This window comes from Sturnus vulgaris, chromosome 33 (genome assembly GCF_052056855.1).
Source record: "Sturnus vulgaris isolate bStuVul1 chromosome 33, bStuVul1.hap1, whole genome shotgun sequence".
Classification (NCBI taxonomy): Eukaryota; Metazoa; Chordata; class Aves; order Passeriformes; family Sturnidae; genus Sturnus; species Sturnus vulgaris.
The window spans coordinates 104509-130365 of NC_142275.1; the positions used below are offsets into that span (position 1 = coordinate 104509).

Here is a 25857-nt window from a genome sequence, read left to right on the forward strand (position 1 = left end):
AAGTGCCAAAAATGTGGAAATGGGAATTTTATTTTGGGGACGGGAACTGGAGGTCTGGGGGGACCCTTCCCCACCCCTGAAAAAACACTGAATGGCAAAAAAAGAAAAAAAAAAAAAAAAAAAAAAAAAAAAAAAAAAAAAATCAAAAAAAAGAAGAAAACAAATGGCCCCAAACGCAGGGGGTTGGGTCTGTGTCCGTATGGAGAAAGATCCAGGTGTCACAGCACTATCCAGGTGTAGCGTTCGTTGTCGGCCAGAACCTTCAGGGAACAGCCTGGGGGGGGGGGGGGGGGGGGCAGACCCTCAAAACCAGGCACGAACCCCCCAGCACATCCAGGACCATCCTCCAACCTTCCAGGACCCCTCCCAGAATGTCCCCAAACTCCCCCAGCCCCCCTGGGAGCTCTCAGATTCCACACCCCCCCCACCCTCCACCTCCACTAGACACCCTTGGGTTCCCCTGTGACTGCCCCAGCAACACCCAGACCCCCCCCCCCACCTTGGACACCCCCAGCACCCTCCTCTGGCCACCCCAGGATGCTCCCCAGCCCCTCCGGGGACCCCCCCAAACCCCCCGTGAGCCCCCAGACCCCCACCCTTGTGCAGGGCCTCGTTGGTCATCCTGTGCACGCCGCGGCCGGGCCCCTCGGGGACGAGCCAGCGCATCACGGTGTCCACGCAGCCCTTGCGGTACGAGCTCCACACGCTGCCACTGCCACGGCGGGTTGGGGAGGGGCTGGGGGGACCCCCCGTGCCCCCCCCATTGCAACCCCCAGGCCCCCCCAAAGGGACCCTGGAGTCCTCGCAGTGTTTGGGGCACCCCAAGTGCAGCCGCTGCTAAAGGGGCGGGCGGGGGGGCTTGGGGAGGTTTGGAGGAGGCTCGGGGTGGGACAGAGCAGGTTTGGGGAGGGTCCCTGAGCCCCTCCAGTATCACAAACTGTTCCAGGGAGCCCTCACTCAGCACCCCCAGAATGCAACCAGCCCCCCCCCAACCCACCTGAGCACCACAAATCACCCCCAGGCCCCTAAATCACCCCCCTAGAACCCCCAAATTCTCCCTAAGACACCAAACTCACCCACAGCCCGCCCAAATCACCCCAGCTCCCCTAAGGCCCCTCCCAGCTGCTCAAGACACCCCAAAATCCCTTCCCCCTCACCTGGTTTGCCCCTTGACCTCTGTGAGGTCCCCAACACCCACGGTGGTGAAGGTGCCACTGTTGAGGTCCCAGGCGACCTTGAGGCTCGTGTGGTAAGTCCTGGGACTGGGAAGGGGGGGGGTCAGCACCGGGGGGGGGGGGTTCTGAGGGAATTTTGGGACCCCCTCACCCCTCTCACCGGAGCTGCCCCTCCTCGTCAGGGGAAGGGAAGGCCAGCAGCAGCAGCCCAATGTTTATCACCACCTGGTTGGTCTCAGGGCACACCTAAGGGCACAGAGGGGGTGCGGGAAAGGGTGAGGGGGATTCCCCCCCCCGTTCAGGGGGGTCCCACTGGGGTCTGGGCAAGTCCTGGGTGGGTTTTTGGAGCATCCCAGGAGTATCAGGGGGTCCTGCACCTTTGGGATGCATGAGGATAACACAGGACACAGAGAAGCTGGTGGGGGGGGGGGGCAGGCACTAGGAATTTGGGGCACCCTGGGGTTCTAGGGGGTCCGGGTGGGCTCAGGGGATCCCGGCACCTCGAGGATGACGATGTCGTAGTCACTGAAGGAGCAGAACTGGCGAGACCAGGCGGCGTCATTGCGAATCACCTCGTTAATGACGTACTCAAAGTCCAGCGTGAGCTGCTCCACCGTCAGGTACTGCCCCTGGGGGGGGGGGGGGAGGGCCGTGGGGTCACCAGGGCTCTGCCCGCCCACCCCCCACAGGCTTCTAGGGGGACCTGGGGGTCCCCTGAGCCCCCACCTGGGCCGTAGCTCGGTCCCGTAGTGGCCTCAGGCTGCGACCGCTCAGGTCAGTCACCACAAAGGGCAGCGAGATCTTGTCATCCTCCAGGTCTGGGGTGGGCGGAGACAGGGGTCATGGGGGCACCCCAATAACGGGGGGGAGTCCAGTACCCCGTGGGGGGCACCCCACTCACCCTCGGGGGGCTCCCCAGGCTCCAGCACATAGCGCAGTTTGGTGTAGTTGACGTAGCCGGGCTCAGGGGAGGTGCCAGGGGGATGTGGCTCCCCTGGGGGGCTGCCGGGCACTGTGGGGGGAGTCTCGGGGGGCGGCCCGCGGGGGGAGGGCGGGGGATCGTCCCCCCCAGGCCCTCCCCCAGCGCCCTGAGCCCTCCGGAACAGGTCAGCCACAAACTCCTTGGCCTTGGCCACAGCTGGGGAAGGGGGTGCAGGGGGGATGTCTGGGGTTTGGGGGGGTCCTGGGGAGGGCTGCGCGGCCGAGGGGGCCCCCACAGACCCCTCCAGCTCCTCGGGGAGTTGTGGGGGGGCGTTTTCCCCCCTCCGGCTGGGACCTGGAATGTTCCGGCGTTCGTAGAGGATCTGCTGGGAGCTGCTGTCGCCTGTGGGGGGGTGCAGGGGTCAGGGGGGCCTGGGGTGTGCTGGGAGATATAGGGGGGGGGTCCCACAGGAGAGCCAGGGGTCCCAGGGGAGGTTGGGGTCCTCAAGGAGCTTTGAGGGCTCTGGGAACTCCTTGTGGTTATGGGCAGTCGTGGGGGCTCCGGGATTTTGTGGGGGGGTCGGGGGGGGGGTCCTGGGGGTACCCGCGGGGTGCACGGCGATGGCGCAGGCCACAAGGGAGAAGCTGGTGTTGAGCAGCACGACGTGGTCCTTGCGCAGCTGGAACGCCGGCTGGAAGGTGGGGAACGGATACACCACCTGGAACTTGGTGTGCAGCAGGAAACCGTGGCGCAGGCAGGTAGGGGGAGCCTCACCTGGGGGCATGGCGGGTGGGGGGGGTGTCAGAGGGGACACCCCGGATTGGGGAACCCCCGAACATCCCCCGCCAAAAAAAAACCCCTGAGTTGTTCTCAGCGCGGGAATTGCCAGCCCGGGGCTCATAGGGGCTCTCGGGGGTCTCACCGGGGGGCACGGTGGCCCGGCGGCAGGCGGGGCAGTGCCGAGGCGGGGGCACGGCCACGGTGCTCACGTAGATGTCGCGGTGGTTCTCGTCGCTCATCAGCATCATGTTCACCTGCAGCCCTGGGGCCGAGCGCGTGCTGGGGGCACCGGGGGGGACAGTGGGGTCACCGGGGGTCCAGCATGGAAACCAAAGGGGTCCCGGGGTGCCACCCACTTGAAGCCGAAGACGATGACCTTGTCGCTGTCCCCCGGCCACTCGCACAGGGTCAGGTAAAGGTCACTGTAGATCTGCTCGTCCTGGAACAGCCGCACCTGGCGCACCTGGGGGGGCCGTGAGTGGGCAGGGAGTCCCCAGCGGTGTCCCTGGGGGTCCCTGGGTGTCCCGGCGTGTCCCCTACCAGGCGCATCTTGCTGTGCACGTTGAACTCCCACCAGTACAGGTGGTACAAATAGGAGAAGTCGTCGTCCCCGTAGCTGCGGGTGTAGGACAGGACGTAGCGGCCACACTTGGAGAAGCCCAGGAAGATGTGGCTGGGGGGACACGAGGAGACATGGGGGCACGAAGATGAGGCCAGGGAGATGATGAGGGGACACACAGAATGGGGGGGACAATGGACGTGGTAGGTGGGGACACGGGAATGAGTGGAACACACACAACGGGGGTCCCCACGCAGAGTTGGGGTCCCCCCCTCACCCTGCCCACAGAAACTCCTCATCCACGATGCTCTTGAGGGTGACGCAGACACGCGGTGGAAGCTTCCGGAACAGCCGGGAGGAGAGCTGCCCACTGAGCTGGGGGGAACGGCGGGGTCAGGGACCCCCCAACACTCCCCCCAGGTGGGGGGAGAGCTGAGCTAGGCGGGCACGGGAGAGTCAGGGACCCCCCCAACCCTCCCCGCAGACCCTCATAGCCGGGAGGAGCTGCCCGCCGAGCTGGGGCGGCACAGGGGGGTCAGGGACCCACGAGTCCCCAACACCCCCCAGAATTTCCCAACACCCCCCAAAAGCCATGGCAGGGCTGAGCTGGGGGCACTGGCGGGTCAAGGGCCCCTGAACACCCCAACACCCCCCACAGCCGGGGACAGCTGCCCCCTGAGATGAGGGTGTACGCGGAGGGTCCCACATCGTCCCCCGCAGCCCCTCAGCCCGTGACCTCCAATCCCTCAGAGAACACGCCCAGATCTGGGCTTCCCCCGCACCTCCAACCCCTTAGCCTCCCACACAGGACGCCCCCAGCTCAGGGCACCCTCAAAAACTGTCTACCATGTTGGCAAACCCCTCAGGGCTTCCTCAGAGTCGGCCCTTCATCCCGCAGGGCGCCCCGCCATGTCCCAGATCAGTGTCCCCTCAGCACCCCCTATCCCTCCCTCAGGGTCCCCTCACAGAGACCCCCCCTCACGTCCCACTTCAGCTCCCCCTCAGAACCCCCTTCCTCAGCTCCCCACCTTCCCCTCAGCCTCCCTCGCTCACCCGGGCGCGGTCGAGCTGCCTCACGAGGTGCTCGCGGCGGCCTCGGGGTGCTGCCCCGGTCCCAGCTCCCCCCGCCGCCCCCCGTTTCCCCCCGGGGCCGCCCCGCTCCGCTTTCGAGCTCGGCGCCATTTTCCCAGACCGGCCGCTTCCGGCGCGCCGCACGCCGCCGCCGCCCCGCCCACACCGCGCTCCCAGTGGCCGCTGACGCACAGCCCGCTCATCTCACTGGCTGGATCACCCGTCAATCACCAGCGGGTCCCGCCTCCACGCGGCGATGGGACCAATGGCAACCCGGCAGCCGCAATGTGATTGGCTGCTGCCCGCGCCCGTCCGTTATGGCGGGGTTGCCATGGAGACGAGGCAGCGCCGGGGGCGGGCCCGAGAATGGGCGGGGCTGTTGTCGTGATTGACAACTCGGGGCCGCGTCGAGCACGGGGCGCACCGGGAGTCACCAAAATCCGCGTTTTCCTTCTTAAAAACTTTATAATTTGTGAGAGCGTCCGGAACAGCCCCTCGCCTACAGGCACTTGGGGGGGATCCGCTTTGGTGGGGGGGACGCGGGGGGAGGGGAAAAAGTGCTTGAGGGGACACGCGGACCCAGGTGGGGAGGAGTCAGTGTCACCATGTGATGATTGGGGGGATTGGAATCACCCTGTAATTGTTGGAGCAGTGTCACCCTGTCCTTGGGGGGGACAGTGTCACCCTGTCCTTGGGGGGATTGGAATCACCTTTTCATTGGGGGGGCAGTGTCACCCTGTTATTGAGGGGGGTCAATGTCACCCATGGGGGGTGGGCGGGGGGGATGTAGCAGCTCTGATCCCTGTGATTGTCACAGTGGGCATGGGGGAGGGGGTTCCCAGAGGCCCCCCAAAGCAGGGGGAGGCATCATCTGAGCCTCCCCAGAACCCCATGTGGTCCTAGCCCCGGGAGAGCCGGGACAAGGCAGGGGGGGACTCATCCACGGAGCTTTTGGAGCTGGAAGAGAAGAGGGCAGTGAGGGAGGCAGGGAGGGCCGGGGGACCCCCAAATTCCACCCCCCCAGGGTCCTCACCTCGCTCTCTACCAGGTTCCGCTTGTACAGAGCCTCCTTGGCTGCCTCCTGTGGGGGGTGGAAATCAGTGGGACCCCCAAACAGCACGTACAGGTGAGGCACCAGAGTTGGAGGGGGAAATGCAGGAATTAGGGGGGCATCAGGGTTGGGGGGCCACCAGGAGCTTGGGGGTCATATCAGGAATTTGGAGGTCACCAGGGTGTGGGGAAACAGGAACTGGGGGGCAGGAACACAAATCGAGAGGGCACCAAGAATTGGGGGCTGTCACCAGAGTTGGGAGTCTCCAAGGTTTGGGGGGAACCAGGATTTGGCGGGGGGAAGGAGGGTTTGGAGTGGCACCAGGAATTTGGGGGACAACAGGTTTGAGGGACAACAGGACTTGGGGAGGTGCAGCAGGAATTTAGAGGGCACCAGGAACTGGGAGGTCCCAAGATTTGGGGTTAGCCCAGGATTTCCTGGGCGGGACACCAGGATTTGGGAGTGTTGAGGAGGGTCTGGGGGTGTCCCCACAGCTCAGGGTTCCCGGGTCTGGGTCTCACCCGCTCCCCCTGGGTGCCGAGGCGCCGCGCGGCTTCCGTGTAGAGCCGCAGGTGCCGCTCCAGGTGCTCCGCGTACTCTGCAAGAGTCAAAAACCGGGATACACCAGCAAAAACCAAGATAAAGGAGGATTTTGGGGCTCAAGGCAGCCCAAGCTCCCTCTCACCCCTGCGGAAGTGGGGGTCCCCGCCCTGCAGCCGTGTCCTCAGCCCCTGGATGCGCCGGAGCAGATCCTGGTGCTGCTGCCGCAGCTCGGGGGGCACTGGGCGCCCGGCGCGGCCAAACGGCACCATCTGGGGGATGGGGTGAGGCGACAAATGGGGGGTCAGGGGCATCCCCGGGTGCTCCCGGGGCTTCCCTGCCCCCACAAAGCGCTGCCCCCGGCCCCTCACCTTCCGCTCTAGGCGCTCCCGGTCAAACAGCAGCAGGTTGAGGCTCGGCAAGGTCGGGAGGGATCTGGGAAAAGGGATCGGGGATGGGGGGTGGACATGGCAAAAAGAAGGGGAAGACGCCTGAAAAACCCAGAGCGGCTCCAGGACATTGGAGGAGGGGAATGGGGGTCCCAGAGCTTCCCACCCCCAATTCCCAGCCACATTCCCACCGCAATTCTCGCCCCTGGAACCCCGGTATTCCTCATTCCCTGTCCTCACCTGTTGTTCCCATCCTTCGTGGCGACCACGGCCGGTTTGGGAACGGCGACCTGAGCAGGAGGAGCTCTGGGTTATACCGTGCTGATTCCCCTCCCGGGCCATCCCGCGGGGTCCCCGCACTCACCGGGGCCTCGGCTCTCGGTTCCAGCACCAGCCAGCGCTCGGAGCGCGGCTCCAGCTGCCGCTGCGCGCCCAGGGGCTCCCGGATCCGCACCCACACCTCGAGCCGCCCGCCCGTCCGGCGGCGCCCGTCCAGCAGCTGCGGACACCGGAACGGCAGGAAGGGTCGGGAGAGGGAATGATGGGGTTGGGAATGTCCTGGGGAAGGGCTGGGAGCAGGAATGAGATGCCATGGGAATGCTCGGACCAGCGGGAAATGCAGGGATCGAGGAAGAGGCATATCTAGGAGCACCGGGAATGACAGGGAAGCGGGAAGGGGACCCCCCCCCCCTCACCTCCAGCTGCTCCCGGAGTTCGCAGGCGCCTTCCAGCCCCTCGAGCCGCAGCTGCGCCGAGCCCAGAGCCCGCTCCGGCCGGAACAGCCCCCTGCGGATCAGGCCGAGGGGTCAGGATCGCCCGGATCCAGCCGCGATCCCAACAGCAGGGGGGTAATGAATCCCTGCCCCATGAACATCCCAAAGAAATCGGGAATTGCTGCACTCCAGAGTCACTTTCCAGCCCGTCTGGCACCTCTATACCCCGATAAATGTGGATTTTCCAGCTCATGTTCCCTGCTTTCTATGCTCTTTTTATTTTCTCTTTCCTGTGCTATTTTATGTATTTTCTGTGTTACTTTCCATATGTTGTATATTTCCAATTGTATTTTTCACAATTCCTGTGCCGTTTTCCCCGTTTCCTGTACTTTCCACGTTTCCTATGCCACTTTTCCTATTCTCTGCATCTTCTACATTTTCCATGTCATTCCCCTAGTTATTTCCTACACTTCCCGTATTTCCTACGGTGTTTTCCGTGAGGTTTCCCTTGTTATTCCCTCCTCCCTCTCCCCAAATTACGCCCCGTACCCTTTCTGGGTCACCTCGAACTTGATCCCGCGGGAGCTCAGGAGCCTCCTCAGCCCCCGGTGTCCCCGGAGCAGCCGCAGCCGGAACCGCGCCCGGAATTCTGGAGGGGAGGAGGCGAGTCGGTGACATCCCCTGGGGACATCCCATCCCATCCCAGTGCCGCCACCTACACCCCGAAGATTCCCAGGATTTACCAGGACAATCCGTGTTTTTGACGACATTGGTCTTGTCCCGCTGTGCCTCCTCCTGCGGGGGGAGTCAGGGACAATATAGGGGGGTCCCAGGGGACCTGAGCAGGCACTGGGGACACCGTGCAGGGGACACGGTGGGGGGGGTCACAGGGCCTCCACTCACCGCACTGGGGTGGGGGAACTCGAAGCGCACGAAGGTGTCCAGGTCACCAGCGGCCACACCTGGGGGGACACGGGGGGACACAGGGCATTGGGTGTGCACCTGCCCCAGGCCGTGTTCCCGGCTTCCAGCTCCTCGTTCCTGACTCCCCATTCCCAGTTCCCCCAGTCTCTCACCTGCAGGCACTGGGAGGCTGATCCCTCTGTCTATTCCCAGCTCCAGGTCGCTGCTGCTCAGCTCTGGGAACATCCTAATGGGGAGGGGGAACCTGTCAGACCACCCCAAGATTAAACCCCTCCACTCCAAATGTGCCCCCCAGGTGTACTCCCCACCTTTGCTCCCCCCAGATCTGCCCCTCACCCCGGATATGCCCCACACTTTTCCCTCTCCAGGTGCCTCCCCCTTCCCCTCCCAGGTGTTCCCCACCCGCCAGGTGAGCCCCCCTCCCCCTCACTTGACAACACTGAAGGTTCTCTGCTCGTAGCGGGGCTTTGGGGGCGGCGCTCCCCGGTTGTGCTCCCTCCGAAGGGTCTCCATGTGCCGCCGGCATTCCTCGGCCAGCGCCTCACACCTGGGGGGACACACCTGGACAGCTGACTCCCCCCACCCCACCCCCCCCCCCACTGGCTCTGGGATTTCCAACGCCCGGGATCAGCCTCCTCTTCCTCAAAGGAGGAGGAAGATCCTCCCTCCCCACAGCCCAGCCCTCACCTGGTGGTCTCCGAGATGTTCCCCAGCTGAGCGAATTGTCGGGAATAGGTGAGACACATCTGGGGGAGCAACAGGAACGGGAGGAAGACGAGGAGAAGGAGGGAGAATGAGGGAGAAGGCAGAAAAAAGGAAGATAAAGGAGAAAAAAGGAAAGGAAAGAAAGGAAAAAGAAAAGAATGAAAAGGAGAAAATGAAAAAGCAAGAGGAATAAGGAGAAAAAGGAAGAAAAAGAGGAAAAAGGAGACAGGGAAGAGGGACAAGAAGAGGAAAAGGAGGAAGAGATGCAAGTTTTCCACATCCATCTAATATCCTGGAGCCTCCCTCTTTGGTACTTCCCCAGTCCCCTCAATTCTTGGGGATACTCCCGTTTATTGTGGTTGTCCCCCTGTTTCTGGTGGTCCCCCCAATTTTTTGGGGTTTCACCCTCACCTGGTGCTGCCTCCGCAGGGCCCCCGCCAGCTGCAGGAAGGTCTTGGCGGCCTCAGGGGGCATGGACACCCCCCGACCTGGCCCCAGCTCGAACTCGGCCCCATCCAGGGGCACCTCTGGAACCTGTGACAGATTTGGGATCCGGTGGGATTCCAGGAGTGAGATCTTCGGTGGGACTGGGATCCTGGGCCGGACACAAGGGCGGGCCCCTCACCTGGGCAATGTCCACGGGGAGCCCCCCACGGGCGGCCCCGATGAGCCCCTCGATGCCTTTGGCCCGGCGCAGCAGCAGCTTGGCCCCCTCCAGGTCATTGCGGCGCTTGGCGCGGAGCGCGGCCTGCGCCAGCTGCCTCCGCCGCAGCTCCAGGAACTCCAGCTGCTGCTGGGCTGGGAGGGGAACACAACCCCACACGGGGCTCAGCCTGCTGCCCTCACCCCGCCCTCCCTGCCCTCAGCCCCTCCTGTACCTTTTCCAGCGGGTCTGGGAGCCGGTTGGGAATTCCGGGCGGGCGGCGGCTGTTTGGGAGGGGGAGCAGAGGGAGCACTGGGCTGCACCTGGAGCCATGGGATGATGGTGTTGGGAAGAATCACTGGGAATGTTCCACTCGGGAACATAAACTCTCTGGACCCCCAAATCCCACCTTGGCAACCGTGGTGTCTTCCTCTTCCTCCTCCTCTTCTTCCTCCTGCTCTGGACCCGTCAGCTTCAAGGCTGCCTCCAGCATCCCAGCAATGCTCGGCTCAGATGGGATCTCCGTGCCCTGAATAGGGGGGAAGCCTGGAAAAAGGGGGGAATCCCAGTGGGAATGGGAGCTTCCCAGCGCCATTGTCCCCTCCACAGGTTAGGAAGCTGGAACGTACCTGGGGGAACCGGCAGCTCTGAGAGATCCACGGCTTTGCCGGCGCTGTGAGCACGGATGGCAGCCTGGTATTGCTGGGGGGGCACAGGAGCGTCAGGGGGAACCAAAGGGGGACGGGAATACTGGGGCCAGACTGGGATCATCATGGTGGCACGAGGATGACTGTTCTGGGACCAGAAGCACCCACACCAGGACTGGGCTCCCCTCAGGGCAGGACTGGGATCACTGTTCTGGGACTGGGATCACAGCTCTGGGATTGGGATCACAGCTCTGGGATTGGGATCGCTGTTTTGGGATTGAAGTCACTGTTTTGGGATTGGGTTCGCTGTTCTGGGATGGAGGCCACCGTTCTGGGATGTGGCTCTCCCACCTTGACGATCCTCTCGTGCATCCGTGCCTTCCTTGCGTCCCCGCTGTCCTTGGCCTGGGCCGCGGCCGCCCGGTACCGCTCCATGCGCTGCTCCAGCGCCTCCCGCACGTCCCGTGGTGCCCGGGGTGCCTCTGGGGCAGGAAAAACAGGAAAATCCCAACAAGTCCCCCTTTTCCTCCCCATTCCCCCTCCCTAGGGAGTGACCAGAGCTGACCTGGGGCGGGAGGGGCTGAGCTGGTGTCTGGTGGATCCCTCGTTGGTGATTCCCTCGGGAGTGGAGCCTTTGGCTCCTCTGGCTGTGGATCTGCAGGAAGGGAGCAGTCAGATCCCACCAGGACCTGCAGGACCCTCCAAAGGGGGGTTCAAACTCTTTCTGTTGGGATCGGGCTCTCACCGGGGGCTGGAGGAACACGACCTTGCCCCAGCACCTCCAGCTGCGCCTCCAGCCTCTGGAAAACCACAGGAAAACGGGAATTCTGGCATGGCAGCGCCCAGAAACAGAGGGATTTGGGGGGATTCTGGGAATCCTGGGTGTACCTTGGCTGCTCTGAAGTGCTCAAGGGCCACAGTCGTGTCTCCACGGCGTTTGGCTGCCAGTGCTTCCTTCTGCAGCTCCTGGAGCTGAACTCGGAGCGCTGGCACCGACCCGGGATCCGGGCAGGGATCAGGGCAGGGATCCGGGGCTGGGGGGGCCTGTGGAGGGGCAGGGGGCTGCACTGGAGGCTCAGGGCTCACAGGAGGTGGTGGCCCAGGTGCTCCGCCCCGCTTCCCCAGAGCCACTGGAGGAGGAATCTCGGCCTCATCAATCGGCTTCCCACTCCGGACGGACTCCAGCATCTGCTCCAGGGTCTGCGGGTAAAGGGGAAGAGAGGAAACAGTGAAAATCTGGAGGAATGGGGTGAAAATGGAGCAGAGTTGGGAAGAATGGGGTAGAACAGGGATCTGCAATCAGAAAATGAGATAAGAGAGGGCTCAGAATTGAATGAAAGAGAACAGATGGAAAAGAACGAAATAAGTGAATGGAATGAAATGGAATTTAATTGGAATGAAACTGGGAAAAGTGAGATAAAACTGGGCTCAGAACTGGAAAAAACAGGATAAAATTGCCCAGACTCAGGCAAAACTGAATCAAACAGGGCTCAGAATTGTGAAAAGCTGCTCAATACTGGGAAAAGCAGCATGAACCCAAGGTTATTCCAAGAGTTTTAAGGGCAGAGGGTAAGGGTCAGGCCAAAGCCCCAATTCCAGGGGTTCGGGCTCACCTTGAGGCCACGCTGGAGGCGCCGGAGCCGGGCCCCGTTCCCGTTCTCCCTCTCAGCGTTCCCGAGGGCCGCCCGGTACAGCTCCGCCCTCTCCGACAGCTCCGCCAGCAACGCCCCCGCACCTGCGGGCTCCTGCGGGAACACCGGGAACACCGGATCACCGGGAGCCCCGCCAGGATCGACCCTGGGATCACTCGGGACTGGGATCTCCCGGGGCTGAGATGGCCCAGGCCATACCTGTGGGGTCTCCACAGCGGCTGCGCTCCCGGACGCCTCCTCCAGCACCTCCTGCAGCTCTGCCTGTTCAGGTATCCTGGGGATCAGCCCCTGCTTGGAGCAGGGATCCCCTTTTCCAGGCTCAGGACCTCCCCTGGCCCCCTCTCACCAGCAGCTCCTCCTCGTTTTCCAGATCTTCCTCCCCTTCCTCCTCCTCCTCCGGAGGGTCTCGGAGGCAGAGCTGGGCCAGGGCCTCGACTGCTGCCAGAGCTGCGGGAGAACAGGGGGGTCACAAACCCATGTAGGGGGGAGTTGATCCCCGTTCAGGGGGTCCAGGGAGGGGAGGGGGATTTACCTTGCTGGGGTGGCGGGGGTGGATCCCCCTCCTTCGGAGCCTCCCGGCCCCCCAGCAGCAGCAGCAGCTCAGCCTCCAGCGCCGCGTCCCCGTCACCACCGGCATTCCCCGGGCTCTCCCCCACGCCAGGATCCGCTAGCAGCCCCATCTGAGAAGGGGAGACAGTGCTGAGGGGGGAGAGAGGGGATCCCGGAATCCGGAGCAGGGGATCACCCCCAGATCCAGAGCAAGGGATCCCCGAAAATGGTGGGGCAGAGGGGGGATCTCCAGGAGCCCAAGGAGGGGAGGATGGGACCGCCCCCCCCCCCGGCATTCAGAGCAGGGGTCCCGGGGGTCACACGCACCTGCCTGGCCATGGCGGCCCCCCGGCCCGGGACCCTCCTCGCTCGGCTCATGGCTCTGTGTCCCGCCGAGCTGGGGGGGAACACGGTAGGACCCCGGCCCTGAGCTGAGTCCCGGACCCTCCCGGCCTCCCGCGAGCCCCTCCGAGTCCCCTTTAATGCTCCAACTCGCCTCAGAGCCCCCCAGACGATCTCGGTGTCCCTCCGCTCCTCACAAGGCCCCACCGCCCCATGCCCGGTCGCACCCCACAGGGTCAAATCGCCCTTTTTCCCCGCTCCCAGAGTACCCCAAAAGGCACCGTCACGCCCCAACTCTCCGCTGGCGCTCCGCCGCCCCTCACTCCCCGATCCCGGCGATCCCGGCGATCCCGGCGACCGCGGTTGATGCTGGCGATCCCGGTAATCCCGGTTTATCCTCACTCACTTCCTGCTCCGCCGGCTGCTGTCAACACCCCGCGCTTTACAGCACCGCCGTCGCAAAAGCCGCCGTCGCAAAAACCTCTGCGGTTGCGTCTCACTTCGCGGCGCGGGAGAACTACAACTCCCGGCGTGCCCCGCAGGCAGGGAAAAGGCGGGAAAAACGTGAGGGGAACGGTGGGGAGAATGCCCCGAGGTGGAAAATGCGGTCGAAATCGGCGGAAATGCACGATTTTCACCTCAGGCCCGGACGGCTTGGGGAGTTGCTGTTGCACTTTTGGGGGAGCTGGGCGATATTGTTTGGGCAGACGGGGTAGAAGGCTTAGGGGGGAAATGGCTGCTGGGGCCTGAGGAGAAATAGGGTGGTACGAGAGGGGTGGGAGTAATGGGGAGCTGGGGTAATTTGGGGCTGCTCCTTGTCCCTCCCAGGTAGCACCAGGATGGGGAAACGCAGGACCCATCCCCCAGGTAACAGGGAAATGCCCAAATGTCCCAGTTTGGGGTCCACAATGACCCTTCTTCAACCAACTGGGATCTCCCCACATCCAAACTGAGACTTCTCTTTTCCCTCTACAACAGGTGACAGGAAATTCCACGCTCCCAAAGCCAAGCGAGTCCTTCAGCAAGCACTGGGAGCTGCTGGCTCAGCCATGCCCATTCCTTCCCAGAGCAGTGATCCTAATGGAGATCCTGCTGGGATGGAGCTCCAAGAGAGGTAATGGGAGGGAGCTGGAGGGGAGTGGCCTGGGCTGGATCAACCCAGACCCAATTCCATGGAATTTGCTGGGTCCAACAGCAACAACAGCAGCAGCACGGTGGATCCAGAGAGAATCCTTGTGGGAGAGGATGGAGCCAGATCTTCACAGGTATGGAAAATCTCCAGTATGGTGTTCACACACAGCAGAGGGAAAAACTCCCCAAACTATGGTTTTTAACATGTTTTTTCAGGAAGGGAGAGACAAGGAAATTAGAGGTGGCACAGCACTGAGCTCACCGAAACAGGGCATTTCCAAAGGGATGGAAGAGAATCATCTGGAATTGCCCCAGCTGGGAATTTTGGAAGCAGATGGGACAGGAAAGGATGAGTTGGAGTCACCAAAACCAGGAATTTTGGATGGGGCAGGAGAGAATTGTCCAGAATCACCAAACCCGGCAATTTTGGAGGTGGATGGGGCAGGAGAGGAGCCCCCGGAGTTAGTGAAACATGTAATTTTGGATGGAATGGGACAGAATAATCTTGAATCATCTCAACTGGGAATCTTGGAGGGGGATGGAGCAGGAGAGGAGCAGCTGGAGTCACCCCAGCTGAGAATTCCAGAGGCAGATGAGGCAAGAGAAGAGCAGTTGGAGTCAGTGAAACTGAGAATTTTGGATGGAACAGGAGAGGATCAGCTGGAATCATCAAACCCAGGAATTTCAGAGGTGGTTGGGGCAGCAGAGGAGCAGCTGGAAACACCAGCACAGGGAATTTCAGATGGGACAGGAGAGGAGCATCCAGAGTCAGTGAAACCAGGAATTCCAGGGGCAGGTGGGGAAGGAGAGGAGCAGGCAGAGCCACTGAAACAGGGAATTTGGAATGGGGGAGGAGAGAACCAGCTGGAATCACCAACACAAGGGGGTTCTGGAGCACACGGATCCAGCCCTGAGGACACGGCCCCTGCAGAGAGTTCAGAGGTGCAGAATGCAGCAGGAGAGGGGGAAGAAGGTGCCCTGCAGGAGGGATGTGGCACTGGGATTGCCCTGAGCATGAGCACGGGGGTCCCAGATCATCCCAGAGATCCCCAGAGCGGTGCAGGAGATACAGAGAGCAGGAATTCCCAGAGTGGGAATTCCAGTATGGCAACACCAAGACTAGATCCAGCAGCCACCAGCACCGAGCCCCAGGACCACGGGGAAAGGATCAACCCAGAGCTCCCAACGGAGAAGGTACAACTGGGATGACCCCTCCCCACCCAAACTGAGACCCAGGGACCCCTCCCCACCCAAACTGGGACCCTCCCCATCCCGTTGGGCAGCTGCTCCAGCTCCTTTCTTTCCCTGCAGCCATTCCCTGGTGCCGCTGGGCAGCAGCCATGGGACACTGTAGGATCCACAGGGACCAGCCCAGCACAGCCATGGGAAAGGTGGGTGGATCCAGGAATAAAATCCTGATTTTGACTAAAACTCCTGACTTGGGGAGTGGCATTCTGATTCTCCTTCTCGCAGCAGTGCCAGAGTCACGGAGCCGGCGGATGCGAGCGATATCATCCACGGGCTGATCCGGGAGCTCTCAGACCTCAAGTAAGTCCTAAATCCACATGGATTTCCCCTGGGATCAGGGGTCCAGCACCCCTTGGGTGATGCCCGTGCTCCCCCCCGACAGCCGCCTGGCCATGGGAGCCCGCCGAGGACTGGAGCTGCTCCGGAGGCCAAAGCCACGGCGAGGCCGGAGACCAGTGCCCAGTGGAAGCCACTGGAAGGAAGGGTAGGGACATCAGGAATAACCTTTTATTGATGGGAACAATGGGAATAAACCACCCTTCATCTGGAGAACAGTTCCAGTGCTGACTACCAGGCTCTTCCTGGCATCATGGGTGAACAAATCCCACCAAACCCACCCAAAACACTAAGTAACAGCTCCACTGCTGGGATAAAGGCTCCAACACTTGGAGCACCAACCCCCTCCCAGTCCCTCTCTGGCCTGGGATTAATCAAAACTCAGAACACCCAGTAACAGGTCCAGCACCTGGAGCACTGGCCCTTTTCTGGCCTGGGATTAACCAAAACTCAACAATCCAACCCAGAACACCCAGTAACAGCTCCAGCACCTGGAGCACCGGCCCTTTTCTGGCCTGGGATTAACCAAAACTCAACAACCCAGTAACAGCTCCAGCAGCAGGAGCACTGGCCCTTTTCTGGCCTGGGATTAACCAAAACTCAACAACCCAGTAACAGCTCCAGCAGCAGGAGCACTGGCCCTTTTCTGGCCTGGGATTAACCAAAACTCAACAACCCAGTAACAGCTCCAGCAGCAGGAGCACCGGCCCCTTCCCAGCCTGGGATTAACCAAAACTCAACAATCCAACCCAGAACACCCAATAACAGCTCCAGCACCTGGAGCACCGGCCCTTTTCTGGCCTGGGATTAACCAAAACTCAACTCAGAACATCCAGTAACATGTCCAGCACCTGGAGCACTGGCCCTTTTCTGGCCTGGGATTAACCAAAACTCAACAATCCAACCCAGAACATCCAGTAACAGCTCCGGCACCTGGAGCACCAGCCCCTTCCCAGCCTTGGGATTAACCAAAACTCAGAACTCCAAACTCAAACGTAACACAAAACATAGACCTGGCCCCACTGGCAGCGCCCAAATCTGGCCAGAGCGACTCTTCCAGGGTCCCACGGTGTCAGAAGTCGGCACAAAGTTGCACAGACTGGGGAGACTGGTCCCAGTGGGAAGCGCTGAGCCGTGGTCTCATCTTCTGAGGAAATGTCTGGAAGAGAAGCCGAGAGAGATGGGAGCACTGGGAAGCACCAGCACACACCCCGTGATTAGTGCCAAAGCCCTGATGGGATTCCTTGCAGGAATCCCATCCTGGATAAATCCAGACTCCAAGTATGTCTCCTTCCTTATGTTATCTGTTTCCCAGTGCCTCCTCCGTCCTTTAGCTCTGGCTCTTCGGTGAGATTCCCTCATGAGAATCCTGTTCCTGGCTAAATGCAGGCTTGGATCCAAAAACTCTAAGTACTGAGGGGGAACACGGAGTCTTCCAGCCTTTGGCTACTTCCCAGTGTTACCTGCCACCCGTTTCCTGGTGCCCTCCCTTTGGTAGCTCTGATTCCCCGACGAGATTCCTCATGGGAAATCTGGCTAAACCCAGGTTTAGATGCAGCACAATCACTGTGGCATCACTGGGACACCACAAACCCTCCACCTGCGTGGAGATGTGGCATCCTCCATCCCTCAGCTACTCCCGGTGCACCCCCTTCCCTTCATCAGTGCCAATTCCATCACGAGATTCCTCACCGGAATCCCAGCCCTGGACAAACCCAGGCTCAGATGCGCCACATCCGCCGTGGCATTGCCAGCACACCACACCCAACCAGTACCTGCACAGTCACACAGGATCCTCCATCCCTCGGCTATATCTTGGTGTTCTTCTGCCTGCTCCCAGCGCTCCTGGCGTGCACCGGGTGGGAGTAGACAGAAGTGTAGCTGCGGTGCGTGCGGGGGCAGAAGCGGCGTGTGTGGGCCTGGTCCTGCGTGGCCCCGCACTGGGGACAGACGTAGCTGCGCAGCACGGGGCACTGCAGGCGGCCCTGGGCGTCCCGCAGGCTGTGGCTCTCGTACATGCTCTGGGCCTCCCCGTTGTGCTGGCAGAAGGAGCATGGGCCCTGTCTGGCACGTGGAGCTGGCCCAGCACGTGGAGCTGGTCTAGCACTCGGAGCTGGTCTGGCACGTGGAGCTGGCCCAGCACTCGGAGCTGGCCCAGCACGTGGAGGTGGTCTAGCACTCGGAGCTGGCCCGGCACTTGGAGCTTGTCTGGCACATGGAGCTGGTCTGTCACATGGAGCTGGTCCGGCACTCGGAGCTGGCCCGGCACTCGGAGCTGGTCCGGCACATGGAGCTGGTCCGGCACTCGGAGCTGGCCCGGCACTCGGAGCTGGTCCAGCACATGGAGCTGGTCCGGCACTCGGAGCTGGCACAGCACAAGAAGCTGGTCCAGCACACGGAGATGGGTCCCCATGGCCCGTGGTGTCATGGAGGAGCGTGGCCACCATGGCCGCCAGCCCCAAGTAGTCCCGCCACATGTCAAACTTGCCTGTAGGTTCCATGAGTGGCAGCGGGATGGGGATCCCAGTGCTCCCAGCACAGTGTGGGCTGGGATACAACTGGGTTCTTGTGTCTCCAGCGTGAGGCTGAGGAGCGCAGCCTTGTGGCCCTTCTGGTGTGGCGTGGGGCTGGGTGCCACCACTCGTGCCTCCGGTGCTGCCAGCACAGCTCATGGCTGGATGTGGCTCCCCGCTCCGAATGCTTCTGGTATTCCTGGTGCTCCTGGTGTGGCGTGGGGCTGGTCCGGCCAGTGTTCCTGGGGCTGTGGGCCTGGACACCACAGTGATCTCTGTCGGTGCTCTTAGCCTTCTGATCCTGGTGCTGCTGAAGGTCGCGCTGCCTGCCTTTGGGCCTTTGGATGTAGCTCCACGCAGTCGGTCCCGGTGTTTCCAGTGACCTGCAGCCGCCGCACGTGGTCACTGCCGTCGTAGTGGAAGGAGTTGCCGTAGTTAAAGAAGTTCCGTGACGGGGTATCACAGCCGTCCCCTCCCGACAAAAAGGCGCCAGAATGGCCATTTGAGGACGGGACTTAATCACTGCAGTTTGGGTAAATCACCGTGCCTAAAAAGCTCCTCGCCCCGGGGCATCCCAGCAATTCCAGAATACCATGAGAGAACACTTATCCAGCATTTTAGGTGAAGACCAGCGATTTTGGGTACTTCAGAAGCTCCGCCCCTGGGGGGCTCTGGTACCGCGCAGGGCCTCCCTGGCTGCTCCCGCCGAGAGAAATCCGTGGGTTTGGGAAATTCTTGCCTAGTGAAGATCACCAGGATCCTCGAGATGCTCCAGGGGGCCACAGGACACACTTGAAGGTCGGCGGTTTTTGGGTCGGCCCCAAACTCACCAACAGCCTCTACAGCACTGGGAGTCACTGGCAAGATGTGTGATCTGACACTGTCCCCCATCCCTCGGTGGGAGAGGGGATTCAACGCCGTCCTCCCTTCACCAGGATCCGGGATCCAGCCTCATCCCCTACCTGCCTGCAGGACCTGGACGTGTCCTCCATTCCTCCGTGGAATCTGGGCTCTGTTCTCATCCCCTGTTCTCCAGATCCAGGATCTGTCCCTGTTCTCCCTCCTATGGGGATCCCGCCTCATCCCTCATCACCCAGCGGGACCAGGGATCCAGACCGGTTCTCCATCTCCTGCCGGGATCTGACCCAGCTCCTGGCATTCCCTCTCCCCAGGGATCCCTCTGGAATCCTGCCAGGATCCCTCCGAACGAGGCACCGAATCCAAGGATAATTTACGCCATTCCAAATCCCAGCAGCCCCAGTGGAGCAGGAAAAGAACCTTGTGGAGTGAGAAATGGGGAAAAGTGAATAAAGTGGGGGGGTCATGGGTGGCCGTCATTTACTGGCTGAACCCCAATTCCCCCGGATTTGACGCCAAAGCAGCTCTTATCCCGGGACGCCCCGGAGTTGGGGGAACCGTGAGACCTCCCCTGCGGTGTGTGTGGGGTGTCCCCAGGTGTCCCCAGGTGTCCCCGAGTCCTCCGGCTCTGACCGGGGGGGGGGGGGGGGGGCTCAGCACAGCCCTGCGGCCCCGCCCATTGGCCGCACGCGCCTCCTCCTGGGCGCTGATTGGCCACCAGTTCCCCCCCCCCGCACCCCCCCGCTCCATTCAGCCCCGCCCCGCCGCTTTAAAGCGGCCGCGGCCGCCGTTAACCCCTACGAGCCCGGCCAGGGCTCTCACGGGGGGCGTGTTTGGAGAGGGGGAACCCCGTGTTCCCCCCACCGGACCCCAACCAGCGCGGCAGCCGCCCCCGGAGGTAGCTGGGGAGCAGGGGCTTCGTGGCACGGCACAATCTGGCACTGTGCGAGAGGGGAAACTGAGGCACGGGAGGCGGGGTGGGGAGGGCGGGGGCCTATAGAGCCACTCGGTCGCACGTGCGGCCGCACACGGTGGCACGTGCGCTCCGCCGCTGCATGCCGGGGCCACCCCGGCGCCACTGCCCTGCTGGTCCCATTGTCCCGTCCTGGGGGTCCCAGGGGTCCCGATGGTCCCCGTGCTCTATTCATGTGGTCCCGGCGGCCCCTCCCGGTGGTCCCGGTGTTCCCCGCGGTGCCACAGCTCCCGGCGCGGCCCTGCCCGGCTGCAGTGACTCACCGGCCCCTACAAGTCGGGGCTTGACGCCGGGACAGGGGTGGGAACACGGGGAGAGGTTGATGCCCCCCTAAACTCCCGGGAGGGGCCCTAAGGGTTTGGGGGGGTCTGCGGGGGTGCCGGGGCGGCCCATTCCTGTGAAAGCGCCTTTGTCCGGACCCGCCGATCCCACCCCAGGGTGACTCACGGGCGCGTGGCTGGGCCCTGACTCACAACCCCCGTACCCCTCACCCGCGGCACCGGGGCCCCCGGCGCCTCCTCCCCCTCTTCCCCCTCGGCATCGGGACCTCCCCGGGCCCCTCGACCGCAGCGGGAGTATCTGGAGGGACACAAAGATTCGGGGAGGCTTCGGGGCGAAGGAGGATCTGGGGGTGCAGGAGGGCACCTAGGGCTGCACGGGAGGCCCATGGGTGCAGGGAGGGGTATGGGTGCTGGTGGGCCCGTGGGTGCCCATCACCCCTCTGCCTCGTGCCCGGGGAGGGGCTGGGCACCCTCCCACCGGGGGATACCCCTGGGGCCCTCCCCCCGCGGGGACACCCCCCCGGGGACGCTCCCCTGGGCAAGCCCCAGCCCCCGCAGGGCCGCCTCCGGTGGCCCCGCCCGGTGGTGCCGGTCCGGGGCTGCCGGTGAGTCACGGCCGTGACTCAGCCCCGCCAAAACAGCGTCGCATGGCAACGCTAGGACCCGCGACAGGAACCCATGGGGACCCACTGACCCACAGCTCTGCTCCCCACCGACCCACAGCCCCCAGCCCCACTCCCCAGAAAAGGCACCACCGGGGTCCCTGGAGGGGGGACAGAAGCTGGAGCTGGCTGGGGATGCTGGGGGTGTCCCCGAGATCTGAGGGGATCCAGTGGATCTGGGGCATCCAGGCATGGCCCAGGCTGAGGAAGGAAGGAGCCAGGAGGGAGCGTCGGGGGAGGAAAGGGAAATCCCGGCCCAGTGACCCCCCCCCCAGTGCTCCCAGTCACAGCAGTGCCCGAGGTCCAGCGCTGCCAGTGTCTGCAGTGCGCCAAGCACAGTGCTCCCAGTTTCCCCAGTGCCAGGGCTCTCTGAGCACGTGAGTGTGGTGCCATGTCTGTGCTGTGTCAGTGGCACACACGAGCCATGCTGGCCTGTGCCCATGCCATGCCAGGGACACCTGTGTCACTGAGGTGCTGTGCCCTGTTGTTCTGTGCTGGTGACATCCGTGTTGGTGCCATGTTGAGCTGTGTCAGTGCCATGCCGTGCCCTGCTGCTGCATGCCAGTGACACCCCGTGTCACTGCCGTGCTGTGCCCTGCAGTTCTACGCCACTGACACTCGTGTCGGTGCCATGCCGTGCCCTGTTGTGCTGTGCCCGGGCCGTGCCGGCCCCGCTGCCGCTCCCGCTCCTCCCGGCCGGGCTGACTCAGGCAGGAGGAATGTGCCGGCGGCGCGTGGGCGATGGCCCGGCTGCTGCCATTGCCTAGAAAGGGCATCGCTGAGCCCTGGGCCACAGGGAGCCCACAGGGAGCCCACAGGGCCACCACGGCCACACAGGCACCCACTAGGGACAGCAGGGCCACAGTGGGACTCACAGGGAACCAGCAGGGCGTCCATGGCTACTCATGACAAACAGGGACCTGGCATGGCCACCTTGGTCCCAGCAGGGCCTCAGCACAGCCACTGTGCCCACTGTGAGGCCAACAAGAAGCTGACACGGCCCTGCCCTGGGCCTGTGTGGGTGTGAACACGCGTGTGCAAGTATGTGCAGGTGTGCCTGGCCTGTGTGTGCATGTGCAGGTGTGCACAGCCACGTGTGGGCACACGCGTGTGCTGCGTGTTGGCAGTGCCCTGTGCTGTGGTCAGCATCCCGTGTCCCCTGTGCCACGTCTCCCGTTCCGTGTTCCATGTTCCGTGCCCGACGCTGAGCGGGGCCGGGGGCCCGCGGGAGGCTGCGGGGGTCCCGTGTTTAAAATTAGCAGCTGGCGAAGGTGGGGGGGTGGGAGCGTTGCTCTGTCCCAGATGTGCAGCCACTGCCAGATGTGGGGCGGGACCAGGAAAGGCCTGGGGGACTCTGGGAGGCACTGTGGGGTACGGGGGTGCCCGTCCTGTCCCACTGCTGGGAGGCAGGTGGGTAGGGGGTTTGTGGGCCAGTCTATGGGGCAGGACTGACCATGGGGCAGGGGGCTATGGGACAGTCTATCAGGCAGGGGGCTAGGGTGGGCCGTGGGGGCAGGGCCATGGGGCAGGGCCGTGGGGCAGGGCCGTGGGGTGTGGGGCAGGGCTGGCGCCGCAGCAGCGGTGACGCGTTGTGGTTTCGTTACTTCCGATATAAAACTCTGTTTAATGTCTGTGTGTGCAGCATCGCCATGGTGACCCCCAGCCCCCCCTGGCCACGCCAGCGCCTGTGGCGCCCCACGGCCACGGGGCACCCAAGCACTGTGGGGTGTCGAGTCCCCCCGCCAAGGGGCACAGGAGCTGCTTGCTGTGGGGTGCAAGGATCCTGTGCCACATGGCACCAAAACCCCTTTCTGTGGGGCACGCAGTCCCTGTGCCATGGGGCACGCAGTCCCTGTGCCATGGGGCACCGGACCCCCTTTCTCTAGGGCACACAGTCCCTGTGCCATGGGGCACCCCACCCTCTTTTCTGTGGGGCACGCAGCTCCTATACCATGGGTCACCGAGCCCTTGTGCCATAGGGCACCAGGATTCGTTTCTGTGGGGCACTGAGCCCACTTGCCATGGGGCACGTGGGCCCCCCCTGCTATGGGGCTCTGAAGCCCCCCCTGCTCTGGGGCACGTGGCTCCTTTGCCCACCCGCTCTCACCCAGGCGCCGATGCGGAGCCGTGCGGTGATCGGGGCCCGGGGCGCGGCGCGCTCGGGGCCGGTGCGGGTTCGGTGCGGGGGGGGGTGCGGGCTCGGGGCGGTGCCGGGGCGGTCCCGGGGCGGGCAGAGGCAGGCCCGGTCCCTCCTCCCCCCCCCCTCCCCTCCGCCGCCGCGGCCTCGTCGCTCCCTGGGCGGAGCGAAGCGTTTAAAAGCGTTTCCCTTCTTGGAGTAAAAGTCAGAGACTTGGGGAGCCCCCGGGAGCCCCCGGAGCCCCTCCCCCGGCCCGGTCTTCCCCCCCCGGAGCCCCCCGGGACCCCCGGCCGCCGCTCCCGGTGAGTAACGGCCCCGAGGGACCCCTGGAAGGTTCCGGGGCGGCGGGAGAGGGGCCGCGGCCGTGGCCTCGTGCCCGGCGCGGGGATGGCGGGAAGGGCCGCGGGGTCCCGCCAGATCCCACCGGATCCTCCGCGTTCCCCCCCGGGGGCGGCGGCGGCACCGCCACGGCCATCGACGGCCCGAGGCTGGCGAGGGGCGGGCAGGGGGGTGCGGGGCGTCCGAGAGGTGTCCGGGGGGTCCCGGGGGGAGTCTGGGGGCTCCGGGCCTGCTGGCGGGGCGTGGGCCGGGGGGGGGCCGGGGGGGCGGTGGCGCCGGGCGGTGATTCATCCTTTCCCCCCGGCGCCGACGGGCGCGGACGGGGCGGCCCCTTCCCGCCCCCGCCCCCGCTTGGCCCGCGCGACGCCGGAGCCGCCCCGGCCTGGGAACCCCAAATCCCGGACACCCCCCCCCCCCCCCCACCCTCCGGCCTGAGAACCCCCAAACCCACAGATGTGCCCCCCCGCCTTCCGGCCTGGGAGCCCCAAATCTCAGACACTCCCCTCCTGGCTGGGAGCCCCGAAACCCACAGAGCCCCTCCGGTCTGGGAACTCAAAGACTCACCTGGCATCACATCCCCAAATCCCAGACCCCTCCCGGCCTGGGACCCCCGAAACCCACAGAACCCCCCCCGGGCCTGGAAACCCCCAAATCCACTCGGTGTTGGCTCTCCCCAGACCCGCAGCAGCCTCTGGTGTTGGACCGCCAGCCCCGCTGATCCTCGCGGCATCGGAGCCCCCAGACCCGCTGCATGCCAGTCTTGGGACCCCCAGAGCCCACGGCACCCCCGGCCTCAACCCTCTGGCCTTGGGACCACCAACACTCAGAATCCCCCGGCCGCACAACACACCCAGCCGGCCACCCCCTCAGCCCCCCAACAGCTCGGCCCTCTCGACATCGGAGCCCCAAAGCGCCTCCCGATATCAGCCCCCCAACCCATGGACCCCCAGCCTCGGCTCCCCAAAACCCCCTGCCCCAAATCCCACCCTTGTTCCTGCATTCCGCAGGCGCCGGGCGGCGCCACTGCCTTTTCCTTCTCCCGTTTTGGGGACGAAGGTGGGAATTTTGGCACCGGCCACCCCCCGCCCCCCCCGCCGGGGCCGCCCCCGCCCGGGGCCGCGGGAGCCGGTCGGGGCGGCCGGGCCGGCACCGCCCTGGCGCCGGGGGGGCACCGGGAGGGGCCCCCAGAACCGGAGGGGCCCCCAAAAAACCGGGGGATACACCCCAGAATCCGGGGGGGGGCCCAAATCCAGGCCAGCCCCAGACTCGGGGTCACCCCCTGCCCCACACTTGGGGGGCACCGGGCTGTGCCCACGGTGCCAGCGGGACTGGTGGCACCGAGGGGCTGCTGCTGTCATAACCATTGTGACCCCTTCCCAAGGCCCCCCGCGGCTGGGCACCCCCGGACTCCCCAGGACCCCCGAGCCCTCCCCGGGCCCCTCCCGGCCTCGTGTCGGTGCTGCCACCGTTGGCACCGGGGGACCGTCACCGACGCAAATATCGCGACCCCCTCAGTGGGGACCCGGGATCGGGGAACCCTTCAAGTCCTCCCCGAGTCCCCTCGGGCCCCTCGGCCCCGTGTCGGTGCCGCTGCCGCTGTTTACCCCCATTTTTTGGGCCGGTTCCACCCGATTCCCTTTGAAGTCGCCCCGTTGTCGTGACGACGCTGATGTCACGACCGGGCGGGGCCTCGTGGGTCCCACATGGCGCCTGCAGAGCCCCGGCCCCGGGGACACCAGGGACACCAACCCCAGAGCCACCGTGGCCACCAGTGCTGGGGACTCCGGGGCCACGGCCTGGGGGCCACGGGGGTCCCAACACGGGCTGACGGGGACAGAGTGGGACTGGTGGCACCGGGGGACACGGGTCCCGGCCCTTCAGGGATATCCGGGGTGTCCATCCCGCCGAGGGGACACCATGGGGACACTGGGGACGTGGCACGGCCGGGGACACGTTTCTTACCCCAGACTGGTGACGGCTCTGGCGGTCTGGGGACTGGGGACAGCCATCAGAGCCGTGTCCCAGTGCTGTGTGCCAGACCCGTGTCCTCCTGCCATGTCCCAGCCCAGTCCCGGTCCCACCATCCCTCCTGTGTCCCCCCAGTGCCACCATGTGCCCATCCCGTCTCCGCAGAGACTCCCCTGTCCCGGGACCCTCCCGGATCCCCCCCCAAAACACTTGTACCCCTCGTGGGTGACCCCCCACCGACCTTGCCCCTTTCTCACAGGTGGCACCTGGCTGTGGCCACGACGCAGAGATGGCACCGTGGGAGCACCGGGACCGTCACCGGGGTGTCCGATCCCCTCCACCGGGGTGTCCGACCCCCTCCACCGCTGCTGCCCGCCGGGGTTCCTGGCGATGGGATTTTTTACCGTTTTTGCCCAAAATCACATTGCCAGGGATTTCCAACGGGCCCCAGCCCCCGCCGCCATGCCAGGGGGAGGGGGTTTAGGGGGTCCTGGAGACTTTGGAGGGGGCTTAAGGGGACTTTAGGGGAGTTTGGGTGCGGGGTGGAGGTGGCAGGCTGTGTAGGTGCTCTGGGGGGTGGTTTTGGGGTGCTGGGGGGGTTTTGGGGGCCAGGGGGCAGGGCTTAGCCCACCTGTGAACAGAGTCCAGCCGCGCCGTGTTCACAGTGGCTAAGTTCCGCCTCCCGCCCCCCTCGCCCGGACAACGGGGCCCCCCCAAACCTTCGGGGCTCTCCCTGTCCTCCCCAAAAC

The 25857-nt window shown here is 64.1% G+C and overlaps 4 protein-coding genes across 11 annotated transcripts; 1 reads left to right on the plus strand and 3 right to left on the minus strand.

The window, feature by feature from the left end:
- Positions 1 to 12: 12 nt before the first annotated feature.
- On the minus strand, positions 13 to 4633 carry DCAF15 (DDB1 and CUL4 associated factor 15). 2 transcript variants are annotated; one of them, XM_088154941.1, is made up of 13 exons: positions 4490 to 4633; positions 3714 to 3811; positions 3418 to 3550; positions 3234 to 3331; positions 3020 to 3156; positions 2701 to 2871; positions 2077 to 2499; positions 1902 to 1993; positions 1676 to 1804; positions 1336 to 1421; positions 1158 to 1262; positions 597 to 712; positions 13 to 274 (listed from the first exon to the last, which is right to left on the minus strand). In XM_088154941.1, exons 1-13 carry the CDS (start codon positions 4616 to 4618, stop codon positions 219 to 221), a joined length of 1773 nt encoding a protein of 590 aa, XP_088011067.1. In that variant the 5' UTR covers positions 4619 to 4633; the 3' UTR covers positions 13 to 218. The 2 variants fall into 2 exon arrangements, with proteins under 2 accessions (XP_088011067.1, XP_088011065.1); XM_088154939.1 differs by having other exon boundaries at positions 3234 to 3340.
- A 319-nt stretch (positions 4634 to 4952) lies between these two features.
- Positions 4953 to 13403, minus strand: CC2D1A (coiled-coil and C2 domain containing 1A). Of its 5 annotated transcripts, none has more exons than XM_088154934.1 (28): positions 13069 to 13403; positions 12648 to 12717; positions 12304 to 12451; positions 12118 to 12218; positions 11733 to 12032; positions 11008 to 11319; positions 10865 to 10919; positions 10685 to 10774; positions 10471 to 10601; positions 10102 to 10174; positions 9882 to 10018; positions 9708 to 9795; positions 9455 to 9627; positions 9241 to 9363; positions 8812 to 8870; positions 8555 to 8671; positions 8277 to 8350; positions 8104 to 8162; positions 7944 to 7995; positions 7750 to 7849; positions 7183 to 7273; positions 6852 to 6986; positions 6728 to 6777; positions 6470 to 6533; positions 6244 to 6370; positions 6080 to 6156; positions 5541 to 5588; positions 4953 to 5464 (listed from the first exon to the last, which is right to left on the minus strand). In XM_088154934.1, exons 2-28 carry the CDS (start codon positions 12696 to 12698, stop codon positions 5444 to 5446), a joined length of 2856 nt encoding a protein of 951 aa, XP_088011060.1. In that variant the 5' UTR covers positions 12699 to 12717; positions 13069 to 13403; the 3' UTR covers positions 4953 to 5443. The 5 variants fall into 5 exon arrangements, with proteins under 5 accessions (XP_088011060.1, XP_088011059.1, XP_088011062.1 ...); XM_088154933.1 differs by having other exon boundaries at positions 12932 to 13112; XM_088154936.1 differs by having other exon boundaries at positions 11733 to 11864; positions 11970 to 12032; positions 12648 to 13112.
- Positions 13177 to 15552, plus strand: BRME1 (break repair meiotic recombinase recruitment factor 1). Of its 2 annotated transcripts, XM_088154942.1 has the most exons (8): positions 13177 to 13226; positions 13491 to 13529; positions 13641 to 13776; positions 13858 to 13927; positions 14010 to 14987; positions 15105 to 15184; positions 15267 to 15341; positions 15424 to 15552. In XM_088154942.1, the coding sequence occupies exons 2-8, from the start codon at positions 13502 to 13504 to the stop codon at positions 15527 to 15529; spliced, it is 1473 nt and encodes a 490-aa protein (XP_088011068.1). In that variant the 5' UTR covers positions 13177 to 13226; positions 13491 to 13501; the 3' UTR covers positions 15530 to 15552. The 2 variants fall into 2 exon arrangements, with proteins under 2 accessions (XP_088011068.1, XP_088011069.1); XM_088154943.1 differs by having other exon boundaries at positions 13204 to 13529; positions 15270 to 15341.
- On the minus strand, positions 15535 to 24935 carry NANOS3 (nanos C2HC-type zinc finger 3). 2 transcript variants are annotated; one of them, XM_088154945.1, is made up of 2 exons: positions 24745 to 24935; positions 15535 to 19168 (listed from the first exon to the last, which is right to left on the minus strand). In XM_088154945.1, exon 2 carries the CDS (start codon positions 18047 to 18049, stop codon positions 17186 to 17188), a length of 864 nt encoding a protein of 287 aa, XP_088011071.1. In that variant the 5' UTR covers positions 18050 to 19168; positions 24745 to 24935; the 3' UTR covers positions 15535 to 17185. The 2 variants fall into 2 exon arrangements, with proteins under 2 accessions (XP_088011071.1, XP_088011070.1); XM_088154944.1 differs by lacking the exon at positions 24745 to 24935 and having other exon boundaries at positions 15535 to 16536; positions 17153 to 19366.
- Between the last annotated feature and the right edge of the window lie 922 nt (positions 24936 to 25857).

What these genes read in the sequence shown, in the direction of transcription:
- DCAF15 (XM_088154939.1), bottom strand. Translation starts at nt 4,618, where the DNA reads ATGGCGCCGAGCTCGAAAGCGGAGCGGGGCGGCCCCGGGGGGAAACGG. An exon ending in GGCAGCTCGACCGCGCCCGG is followed by an intron (nt 3,812 to 4,489) that starts GTGAGCGAGGGA and finishes CGTTCCCCCCAG; the next exon opens with CTCAGTGGGCAGCTCTCCTC. An exon ending in GTCATCGTCTTCGGCTTCAA is followed by an intron (nt 3,157 to 3,233) that starts GTGGGTGGCACC and finishes CGGTGCCCCCAG; the next exon opens with CACGCGCTCGGCCCCAGGGC.
- CC2D1A (XM_088154934.1), bottom strand. Translation starts at nt 12,698, where the DNA reads ATGAGCCGAGCGAGGAGGGTCCCGGGCCGGGGGGCCGCCATGGCCAGG. An exon ending in AACATCTCGGAGACCACCAG is followed by an intron (nt 8,672 to 8,811) that starts GTGAGGGCTGGG and finishes GTGTCCCCCCAG; the next exon opens with GTGTGAGGCGCTGGCCGAGG. An exon ending in TCGGCACCCAGGGGGAGCGG is followed by an intron (nt 5,589 to 6,079) that starts GTGAGACCCAGA and finishes CACCCCCCACAG; the next exon opens with GAGGCAGCCAAGGAGGCTCT.
- NANOS3 (XM_088154945.1), bottom strand. Translation starts at nt 18,049, where the DNA reads ATGAGCTGTGCTGGCAGCACCGGAGGCACGAGTGGTGGCACCCAGCCC.
- BRME1 (XM_088154942.1), top strand. Translation starts at nt 13,502, where the DNA reads ATGGGGAAACGCAGGACCCATCCCCCAG. An exon ending in GGGATGGAGCTCCAAGAGAG is followed by an intron (nt 13,777 to 13,857) that starts GTAATGGGAGGG and finishes TGGGTCCAACAG; the next exon opens with CAACAACAGCAGCAGCACGG. An exon ending in CCAGCACAGCCATGGGAAAG is followed by an intron (nt 15,185 to 15,266) that starts GTGGGTGGATCC and finishes TCCTTCTCGCAG; the next exon opens with CAGTGCCAGAGTCACGGAGC.